This window comes from Parus major, chromosome 17, assembly GCF_001522545.3.
Source record: "Parus major isolate Abel chromosome 17, Parus_major1.1, whole genome shotgun sequence".
Taxonomy (NCBI): domain Eukaryota; kingdom Metazoa; phylum Chordata; class Aves; order Passeriformes; family Paridae; genus Parus; species Parus major.
Window position 1 is genome coordinate 3,793,538 of NC_031785.1, and position 11,418 is coordinate 3,804,955.

Here is an 11,418-nt window from a genome sequence, read left to right on the forward strand (position 1 = left end):
TCGATTTGCAGAGAAGGGAGGGATGGGAGGGGCAGAGCAGGACTGTGATGAGGGGACCAGTCTCAGGCACTCAAGGACCATGAAAGAGGCAGAGCCAGATCTTTTATACAAAAAGCTGCCACATTTTATTGGTCTAAAAACACACATTACACTAGAAGCCTAATGAACAAGACCAAATACAGTTCACAAAAAGCCAGGACAGAAGAACAGACAAACATTCAGCTGTAGTGCAAGTGATTCCCTGTGGGAAAGACACAATGAGTACTGACAACACTTTGTGTTGGGGTGGGTCCTTCCCACCTAGGCTTTGACCCACCCACAAAGAGGGAGGTGGATGTGCCTCCACCTCCATCACTCTGAGATTGCAACTGCATAGTTAGTAGCAAATGAGTCTCTCCCCTTTCCTGCGTGTCCTGCAAGATTAAGAACTTTTAATAATTATTTTTTTAGAGCTAACCCAAGGTAAAACACAGCTGCAGGAGGTGGTTATGGCTGTGAGGAAAAAATGGCCTTGCTCAGTCCAATCTGACTCCTCCCAAAAGGGCAGAAGCACAAAGGCTGAGCTGGGACATGATGTACTCAAGCTCCTGAAATGCACTTGGCACCCCAAGGGCTATTCCTGGGACATTCAGCCTGCTGTCACAAGGAAGCAGGAGGTGAAACAGCATGTTTGAGCCAGCCCTCCAGATGTGCCAGCTGCCATTTTGATCTCCTGCAGCAGGAGATGAGAAATCACCTAAGAGAAGATGTGCTTTATCACAGCATTAATTTAAAACAGCCTAGGACTGAGGCAGAGCGGTGGGCCAAAATCAAAAACACAGAAAACATTCAGTATTAAACCTACCCTTTGCTGCTGAGACCATTTTCCAGAAAGATGTTCAGCCCTGGCTGGAACACAACTTTTTCTAAGCATGGCCTGACTACAAGAGGTCTCAAGAGCCTCTGGTTTCCACTGACCTTCTGAAGATCAGGATTTCTGGCATTCTGTTTCTCACATGGCTATGGACCAGCTCTCGATATCTTCACTTCAGTGAAACCCTTCCCTGAAGACAGTGGATGTTTTTTCCTGAGGAAAAAATTACAGAGATGAATTGAGCTTCCCAGGGCTCAGCCTAAGGAGGAAATGCCCCACTAGGAAATGAGGTTGGACTCTTCAGCTCCTGAGAGAACCTCACTGGAGGAGCATTTTTTGAATGACCTCCTTTCTTCAGCACAGCAAGTCCGAGGGCTTTTGCTACGTTTGGAATCTGAGAAATCACAGTGGCCCTTTCCAGAGGTAGAATGGTGTTTTTATTCACTGCACACACAGAGAATCAATGGGTGTTACAAAAGCAGCTCCTGCCCAGAGCAGCGAGCTCTGCTCTGCTCTTCACGCCCCGTGGGCAGCCCAGGGGACACGGAGCTGCCACACACGAGTGCCAGAGGTGTGGAAGAGTGGCACAGTGCATAAATGCTGCCCTGGTCACTGGTATGTGACTGGCCACTGCTCCCCAGGGCTCCTTCCACTCTCAGTGCCAACAGCTCGATGTCCTCAGCACATCACCCACCCCGAACCCTCACATCATCTCCTTTCCAAGGCCTGGAGAGCAGAACCTCCTCCACAGAGCCCCTGTGGATCAGCCATCCGGCCTGGATGCCCTCAGCAGGGGTTGGGTTGAGCTTGTGAAACCTCCAGAGCAGGGTTTGAACTTCATTTGTCTTTGCACAGCTCCAAGCACCCCGTGGGTGCCTCTAAACACAACAACCACCATGCACTGGCATTTAACTACTGTGATGCTACTACTCTACAGCTCCTTCCTATCTCCACCAAACAGGCCCACTCTGGGGTGAGACCATGCACTGACTGTCACCACAGCTCCTACAAGCCATGGGTGCTGTCACCAAGCCTGTCTGCAATGATGGCAGCATCTGGCTTGGTTCCAGCTTCACCAGACAGCCAAAATTCCCAAGGGTTCCCACTCCAGACTGGCCCCTGTAGGAGTAACCACTCTTAGAGCACGGATCTGAGACACCTCCAGTTGTGACAGGCACAGACACTTCAAGCACTGTGGCCAAAGGCTCCAGCTCAGCTCTTTCAGGGGAGTCCCTGGGGCAATTTTCAGCTCAGGGCTGAGCTTTGCTACCCGCCCATGGTGGCAGATTGATGCTGATTTTTCCCATGCCCCAGCCCCAGAGTCAGGCCCTGCTGCCACAAAACACGGTGACAGCTCTGCTGGGACTTCTGCCAGGCTGCCAGGGAGCAGAGTGGACCCTGCCCATGCCAAGGAGCCCCAGAGCAGCCCCAGGGACCGTGGCAGGAGGGACAGATGAGGCCAGCAAGGGTCCCACCAGTTCTGTGCTTCCTCAGAGCACCCTGGAAGTCTCAGCCCTTGAGCTCTGCTTTGCCTCTCACCTCCTGACACTAAAGCTACTGCAGAACTACTCACAGAGCAAAGCTGTCACTACCAGAGACATTGACATGCATCAGTCTGCAACATTCCTCTACTAAACACTACACAACTCCCCACACCCCCTGAAATCCCAGCTCTGAGGCAGGATTCTGCGCTTGCATCACCCAGAGCTTATTCCCACTGGAGTATCCCACATCCCTCCTGCAGCATCCATCCCTGCAGGCAGCAGGAGGCTGTGGGCCAATGCACTGCAGTCAGCACCAGGGATCAGCCAAGGGCTGGGGGCTCCAAACCAGCACAGCTTTGATGGGAAAAAAAGCTGCCTTTATGGAAAAAAATCCAGGCTGGTGGTGCCTGCTCTGCATCCCAGACAAGGGGTGTTGGAGCAATCCCAGTTCAAAGGCAGGAGGGAAAGGGGCTTTGCATAAAAGGAGTGCCCACATCCAGCTGCAGGGGCCTCTGGAAATCCTGACTGGTGGGAATCCTCACGGCTCCTGAGCTCCAGGAAAGAAGCAGCAGCTCACAGGAGCCAGCAGCTTGAGGAAGGGCAGGGACTAAGGAGAGTTTTCAGCATGGACAGACCCCTCTGACAGACAGCACTCTGCCTCCAGCAGCATTTCTCAGAGCACAGCACAACCCCTCTGCACCCAGGGATTCAAATGGGGACACAAAGTGCTGCTGGCTGCTCCAATCCAGCACTCACAGCCCAGCTTTCCTCCCTCCTCTCTCCCAGAAGAGGGGGAAAACACAGTTTGTCAAGCTTGTGGCCCAGAACAAGACAAAGGGGTCAGAGGACAGCACACATTTTTTTGAAGAGTCTGAGAAACACTCTGAAGGCTGAAATTGGATTTTGCAGCAGACAGGGCTGTCCCTGGGTTCAGACACCCCTGGTGAAAAGAGGCAGCCCTGTGAAGGACAGGAAACAGAGCACTCCTTTCTCCTATATCCAGAGAAAATGAGTCCCATCAAAATACTTCAATAACTAGAAATAAATTATTCCCCTTTTTCCTAATCAAAACAAAAAGCAACCATATAAAAATCAAATAAATTAAAATCCCCAGGACAAACTGTAATGAGAAGAGGGGGATCTGGAATTAGTGAGCAGTTTTGTACTGCATGGTACAAAGCAAACAGAAAATACAATTTGAAAACCACAGAAAGAGCCTGGAATAGCAAAGTAAAACATCCCAGCTGTCCACACTGAAATGGTGCAGCCTCCTCTCTGTTTGCACAGGGAGGATGTGCCACCTTCCCATACAAAACCAGCTCAGGATTGATGCAAAAAACACAGTCCCAAAGACAAAGGCTGTACCAAGCAATAAAAGAGCAGGTCCCTCCACAGAGGGATGCAGGGAGGTGACAGAGCAGAGTTCCAGGCTCACAAGGCAGGAATGCTCTTGTACATCAGTGGCCCTCACACCAGCAAAAAATCCCACTTGGCTGAAGAAACAACATCCTTTTCAGCTGAGGTACAGCAAATATTGCTTCCCTTCTGCCCCAGTAAGAGTAAAGCTTAAGAAAAGTGTCCTTATTAAGACAAAGTAATTAATTCTTATAATTCAAGTAAATTGCAGTAACTGCCTGCAGCTGGATCCAGAGGAAGCAGGGATGGTGCTTTGGAGATCCCAGGATCTGCCCAGCTCCCCTGCAGAGATGGATTTTATCTTTAGATGGGATTTTGCTGGAAGTTCTTTCCTGTGCAGTGATGCCTCTACTGCCTGGCCCTATAATTCAAATAGTGGAAGAAGACCAAGGTTAAGCACCAGGGGGTTTTGCAAACACCTAACCCTGGGTCAGGTATTGTACCTGGGAAGGGCAATCCCAGGGAGTGTTCCTAAACATGTGGGACCTGCCCTGGCAGGTCCTCCGTCCCTCCTCTCCCATCCAAAGGGCAGTCCCCAAAGGGACACTCAAAAAAACCCAAAACAAGGCTGGGAAAGCAGCACTCAGAGAGCCAGCACCTCTGCAGTAAAAAGAAAAAAAAAAATATATATATATATTGAAAACCAGGGGCACTGTGAGCTGTTGGATTGAGGGTTGAGGAGAGAAGGAGCAGCGTGCTGAGGTCTGGCTGCTGGTCTGAGGAGAGGACACAGCCTGCCCCAGCCCCTGAGATTTCCAGCTGCTGCAGCATCCAGGGAAGTCGTGGTGTAGCAAGGAGTGAGAGGACAGAAGGAAGGGCAGGGTGGATTTCCACATCTTCACCATCTCCGTGTCCAGGAGATGCTACCCCAAGCTTGTGTCCTTCAGAGAGCCTGTCCCTCCAGGGTCCCCGTGAGCTTCTCTTCATCCATCTGCTTCTGCTGCTCGTGGATGCGGGCGTAGGAAATGGCATCTCCCCTGTGGAGAGAAGGGACAGCGGGGATATGTTATAAATATTGTCCCAGCTGGAGCCTGGCTCTCCGTGCCAAAGGATTCCAAGAGTGAGACCATGCTTGCTGGCCCTCTCCAGCCCCCAAAGCTGCTCTCTGCCCCAGAGCTGGGCCCATCCACCCAACAGCTGCAGAAAGAGGAGTGGGACCCTCAGGACAAGCTGCTCTGAACTCCCAAAAGCTCAGAGCTTCAGCAACCCCCAGGACCTTCCCTCCCAGGGCTCTGAGATGAGGGAGGTTTCCTCTGGCCGCACTCACACCTCAGCACGCTTTGTGCAAGAGGAAGGCAAAGCCTCAGCGAGGCAAATGAGGCAAGGGCTGGAGCTCCATCTCCCCCTTCCCTGCCCTCCACGAGCAGCTGGGGCTCTCTTACTTCTTTCCCAGGGCTGACAGACCATAGAGCACCCCGGTGGCGAAAGCGATGGCGTTGCCGAAGAGCGTGGTCAGCGTCAGGCTGAGCATGACAGGGAACACAGCCATCCTGGAAGACAGGAGCAGCCCTCAGCCCCGCTCCCCACAGCATGCAGGGATGTTCCTTCCCCAGGATGTGCCCACAACAGCCCCAGGAGCATCCCTCACCCGCAGTAGAAAGCTGCTTTCTGCCAGGCCCGCAGCCTGTCGGCCCTGGCGGACACGGTGTTGGCAAACTCGATGAACTGGCAGCAGAAAGGGGCCTCACACAGGAACAGGACGAAGGCGTTGAGCCTCCAGAGAGAGCAAACAAGAGTTAATCCTGCCTCTGAACCACCCACAGCAGGGCTCAGCAGTGCCCCCCAGTCCCACAGACAGCAGACAATCCGTGCTCCATGCAGGTGAAGGGATTGGTGAGGATCCCCCCACTTCTTGATAATTTCCAAATTTTCAAGCCCTGCTGCCCCAGACTTATTTTGGCCAAGGGTATCTCAGCATTTACCTAAATATGCATAAAGAAATAATACAAACAGAATAAAACTAACATCTCAACCTGCCTGATGGAGCAAGATCTGGCAATTCCCAGAGCCTGAAGAATGTTTCACTCCCATCCACTGCCCAAGCAGGGCAGCTCTGCCCCCCTCAGTGGGGTCTGGTTAACAAAACCTCCCTCCCAGCAGGAAAATGAGAAGAAACCCTGCTCACATCATCCACACGCCGGCCGCGATGTTCAGGGGGTTGATGGTGACACAGTTCCAGAGACCAGCAAAGGCACAGGCTGGAAAGAAAGAGGCTTTCAGTGACCACCATGACCAACCCTACCTGCCCTTGGCCAGCACCTGTGGGCACTGCAGGGCTGCACAGGATGGTGAGTGGAAAGATCTGGTGGCCCAAAAGGAACCTGGAAGGCAGGGAAGAGCCTTCCTCTGGTATTCTTTTGCTCTGAGTGCTGCTCCAGCCATAAATTCTCTTGTGTAGAACATTTGCTTCCACATGGAGTCCAGGATGTTTACCTGGATTTTATGTGCCAAGGAATTACTACTGCTTTGTCCCAAGGTGGATGAGCAGTGCCAGCAGTTCCACCTCTGGGTGAGTTCAGCAAAAACATGACTTGCACACAGGCAAATAATAAATACAGCAGAGGGGAACCCAGCCTCTGCCACTTACTGCTGGTTCTGTGCAGCTCCACCAGAGACGGGAGAAAAGAGCCAAGTTTGGGTCTCCACTGATACGAAAGGAAGTGAATAAAGCCCAAAATAACCCCTGTGCTCCTGGCTCTGTGAGTGAGGGAGAGGAACAAGGCAGAAGAGATCAAGCTGAGCTGAATCTACCTCCTTTCAGCCTCATTAAACTTGCAGAGTGTTCCTGGCACCTGATACGGCCCCTTCCCTCTGCCAGTGCCAGGCACCGGGAACTCGAGCCCAGGTGGGAGGGCAGGAGATGCACTCAGTAAACAGCACACTGCAAAACTCCAGCTAAAATTAATTCTGTAGCCTTTAAAGGCTTTCTTGGGGATGATGGAGAGCAGCAGAGTCCCTCTCTGAGGATGAGACCAGCCCTAGATTGAGGATTTTGGGTGTCTGCTAAGGGGATCCCTGAGCAGAGCTGGTGTGAGCAGCCCTGACCTTCAAAAGCCTGGCACATGCTTGCAAGGTTTCTTTTAAGCAGTCGCTGCTGAATCCTCAATGTTCCTTTTAAAATAGTTATCCTTGTTTACCAGGCTGGGAACAAGCAGAATTGCAATGACAGAACAGATTGAAGGTCATCCCACGAGGAAATCACCTCCTGGTCTAAGGAAACACCACAAAACATTCTTTTTTAACACTTCCAGAACTAATTCTACAGGACCTAAAATCTTTTGGAGTCCTGCAAGAACAAGATCAGCTAGCAGAGGGGGTATACCAGAGGATGTGCTAACATCTGTGCTCCAAGGGCACTCCTCATCCTCTCATCCCACAAGGACCAGTGTCAGTGTCCCCATGCTGCAGGGGAAACTGAGGCACAGGGGTCAGATGATCTGTTCATGGTTACAAGCATGTGCAAACAGCTGGAGAGGAGCAGTGACAAGCAGGATTCCTGGGAGCTGTGGGCAGCATGGAGAGCAGGGCACAGAACAGGGGTTTCTAATTCCCTGTGACCACCAAACCCTTGGGGATGCTGATGGAAGAGGAACTCGGGGGAAGCACCCCTGAGTTTGTGGCATTGGTTTTCCCCCAGGAAAGGACATTCCTGAGAATAATGCTGAGTGACTTCCTGGCACTTTAAAACTAGCAGAGCAGCAAAACCTCTCAGCTATCCCCAAAACACAGGCAGGGCTGGGGCAGGACCCTGCCTTGCTGAGTGGCCTAGCAGAGCACAGAGGTCTGGGCAGTTCCCAGCAGGTCTCCACTACACAACAAACCAAGGAGAGCAGAATGTTCTTTTCCAAGCAAATTGTTGCTTTTTTTTTTTCCCTAATCAAACCAACCAGGGGTTGTTTTGCCAGGTTTCTGGTTTGGTTTTGTCCCCAAACACTCCAAAACAGCCCTGCAGCAGTCCTGGCTCAGCAAACACCCTGGTTGCCACAGGGCTAATGACCCAGGAAGCAGAGCTGGGCAAGCCCCACGTCAGCAGGAGCATGGAGCAGCAGGAAAGGAGTCAAAGGTTTGGGATCACAGGAGCACTGCCCCCAGAGCTGCTGCCAACAGCCACAGCCACAGCACAACTCAGTGACCTTGGGTCTCCTTTGCAGAGCTGCTCGTCCCACAGCAGCCTGGTACATCCTTGTCCCTCCCCTGCCAAGACAGAGATTCCTTTTTAAAATATTTTCTTTTCAAACAGAGGCCTCACAACAGGGTTAAAATGCAGATAATGCTCAGTGGCACGTAAGCTATGGGAGACAGAAAGTTCTGCCATTTGTTTAACTGCAGTCCCATCTTGAATCCCTGAGGAAGGATAAATAACTGGGAGCTAAAATGAGGGGGGAAGAACACCTTTCCCTACAAAGGCTCTATTCATTTCCAGCAGCTGGTCACTGTCCTCAACACAAGACTATTTTTGCTCCTAGAGCGTTTTACAAAAGCCACACACTCTCCTCGTCCCATTACAAACAGGAACACAAGGGAGAGAAGGACTTGGCCAAGGTCACCAAGCCAGCACGAGCAGGAGCCAGAAACGGATCCTGAACCTTGTCTGTCTGGTTCTTGCTCCAGCCCTTGGATTTTTCTGGCTGAAGCAAGCTGTGGCTGCAGGTGTTTGCATGTGGCAGATGTTGTCTGCTGGTCTCACCTCCACTAACGAAGTTTCTCTTCCTTTCTGAGGGAATTTTTCCTTCTGTAAGACATAATCCAGCCCTGTAGCAGCATTACAATCCAGTTTCTCACAATCCTTATAAATTAGTTCTGTTCTTTCACAGCGAGCTCTGAGAACAGCAGCAAACCCCATGCTCGTTTATTCATCACTTCTGCTCCAAACCATCCACCTTCATCAAGGTGGTGCTGAACAAGCAGCATTTTGAAGAGGAATGTTGGCAGCACTGAGCACTGGTTGTTTTTTGTCACAATCTCCCTTTTCCCTGTTCATAAGGAGAGTTTGTGCCTCTTTCCCTGCCTGATAAAGAGAGAGTCAGGGCTCCAGAGCCAGCTGTCACTCCCCAAATCTTTGGCAAACCCTGTTAAGAACCTGGCTCTTCTTCCAAAAGCTTCTCCCAGACTCACCCAAAGACATAAAACTCTCATCTTTCCTGTCGCAGAGCCACGAACAAAAGGCTGGGAAAATAATCCAAGTATAATTCAGCTGCTTTGAAACACAAAGACAGAGAGGGGAAAATAAGAAATTTTCACTTTCAAGCCATTCACGAGGTTGGCAAGTGCCACCAGCATGACCCACCAGCTCCTCACCCTCCATCCACATCACCCTGAGCTCTGCACGGGATAAAACTGTAGGAAAAGCACCAAGGCTTCAGCTACAGCCACAGCCCGTGGGAAAGATGCTGCTGCTCTGAACCCCCACCTGGGACCTGCTCCACAGACATTTCCCAGCTGGTTCTCCTGCCTGCTGGGCCAGGAGTGTGGGGGCCTCCAGCAGGGCATGGCGAGGCTGGGGCGTTCAGCAAGCCCCACTAAATCATCTCACACCTCCAGAAATTCAGCACCCAGCACAGGAAACAGAGAGAGCAGCACATGTTTTACCAGCCTGGCCAAAAAGGGCTGTCAGGAACCTGCCCAGAGATACCACAGGGTGCAAATGTCAGCTCCAAAACCACCGTGGGGTTGTGCAGCCCAGCCTCAAGGCTAAAGGCAGGCATGGGAAGGACCATGGGGAGAGGGTGACCAGACACAAACCTCCTGCTGATGGAATAAATCAGGGATGACTGCGCTGGCTGAGAAACCCTCTTGTTTAACTTGAAGTCATGGACCTGAAGCAGAAGAAATTCTCCATCCTGTGCTCTGCAGGAGATCAGACTAAGCGGTCATAACAGTCCCTCCTGCTTTTAAGAGCTATTAATCTCTCCACAAAATGTAGCAAAACAGCACTCCAGGACAGGCTGATTTCTGGCAAAGTTGCTGAGACTCTTTCCCTGGGAAAATTTTTTTTAGCAGCAGGTAATTCTGAGCTCAGCCAACTCACTCTGCATCTGCAGCTCTGTTCTCTGTGTCCTACCAAACCCCTTAAAAACACACAGCACAAAACAAAACCATTCTTCACCTTCAGTAAAACCCACGGGCAGGCCTTCTGCAATCAGCAACAGGAGCAATGGGAAATGTGCTCTGACAGTCAGGATAAGGCGGGGAAAATAAGTTGCAGGAACATATAAACACCCAAAAGTCAAATAGGATAAACCAAACCCAGTCGTCACTCTTCCAGCCCTGACCTGACCCCCTGAGCCTGGTGCTCATGGTAAAACCATCTCATTTGCCTGCCCACAGCCCTCCTGCAGCACCAGGGGCTGCTCCCATCACTGCCAGGGAATGCCATTCCCAAGAAGAAACTCTGAGATTTGCAGATTTCCCTGTGACATCCCCACTGCCGGGTGCCAAAGTTCAGCAGGCTTGGTGAGCACACAGCACATCCCAGAGCCAGCACCAACCCAGCACCCCAAAAACCCCTCCACGGCACCGTGAGCCCACCGAGGGACCCCGACACGGGCTGTGTCATGCAGGAGGGGGCAGGCAGAGGGAAGGGGATACTCACACATGCCCCCGATGACCCCGGCAATCCTGCAGAGCCACCTGTACCACCAGGTCATGCCCTCGTCGGCGGAGGTGGCCGCTGGCTGCGGGGCTGCAGCTGCTGGGAGCTGCTCATCCTGCGAGCTCATCTCCCCCAGCTCCGGGGGGCTCAGCGCCCTGCTGCCCACCTGAGCCCCCAGGTGTCACCCTGTCCTGCGGCCAGCCCAGGGGACAGCCCCTAAAGCCAGGCCTGGGCCTGTCCCCGTGTCCCCATGCGGGGCCTGGCCCCCCAGGGCTGACAATGGAGGGTGTCTGGCTGCAGAGCGATGCCAGCGGGCCTGGAGCTGCTCCACGGCGTTCTCCAGCTGCATTGTGGGTCCCCCCCGGCAGCAGGCAGGGCTCTGCCTTTGATGTCACTCGCATTAAAAGGCTGTGGGCAGAGCTCTGTGTTCATATTCACCAGCACAGGCACAGCAGCTCGGGGTGCCCTCAGCAATGGGTCGTGTTATCCAGGCAAGTGTTTGCTTTTCCAGCAAGGGAAACGGGAATCCTCACACTCACGGGAGCCTTTGCAGAATTCTGCTCTGCAGATAACTGGGTTGCACTCCCCTTATCTGACTGGAATCAGGTTTTCTCCCTAGAAACGGGAGCACAAGTAGCACTTTGCAAATAGATGCCCCAGCTGGGAACCTGGTGGTGTCCAAATGGGCCAGGGGAACACCCTGAACTCTCCGGAATTATGAAGGCAACAGCTGCATTCTGTGCAGATTCCCATGGAACACAAGCAGAGCCCAGCTCTGCACAGTCGATCTGGAACAATAAATAGCAGTGAGACTTGGGATCCAGAGCAGAGTAGGAAGACAGATCCCATCTGCTAGAAGGTTACAAAAAGGGGATTAAGGAAAGGATGTCTTTTCATTACTATCTCCTGTCAGACAGGAAATGAAGGCCCAGGGCCTGCATCACCCACGCACTGCAGAGGGATAGCTGATGTATCCAGCTCCTCCAGCATCTCCCTTCAGGAACCTATTTTCTGGCTCTTCCAGGAATGGAACGTAAATCTGGAGGCTGGCAAGCAGAAAACTCCCAGGTTTA

At 52.2% G+C, this 11,418-nt stretch overlaps 1 protein-coding gene across 1 annotated transcript; it reads right to left on the bottom strand.

Annotated features, from left to right (window-relative positions):
- Positions 1-101: 101 nt before the first annotated feature.
- Positions 102-11,384, bottom strand: CACFD1 (calcium channel flower domain containing 1). Its single transcript, XM_015644851.3, has 5 exons — positions 10,346-11,384; positions 5,879-5,951; positions 5,342-5,467; positions 5,136-5,243; positions 102-4,730 (listed from the first exon to the last, which is right to left on the bottom strand). The coding sequence occupies exons 1-5, from the start codon at positions 10,470-10,472 to the stop codon at positions 4,637-4,639; spliced, it is 528 nt and encodes a 175-aa protein (XP_015500337.2). The 5' UTR covers positions 10,473-11,384; the 3' UTR covers positions 102-4,636.
- Positions 11,385-11,418: the final 34 nt, after the last annotated feature.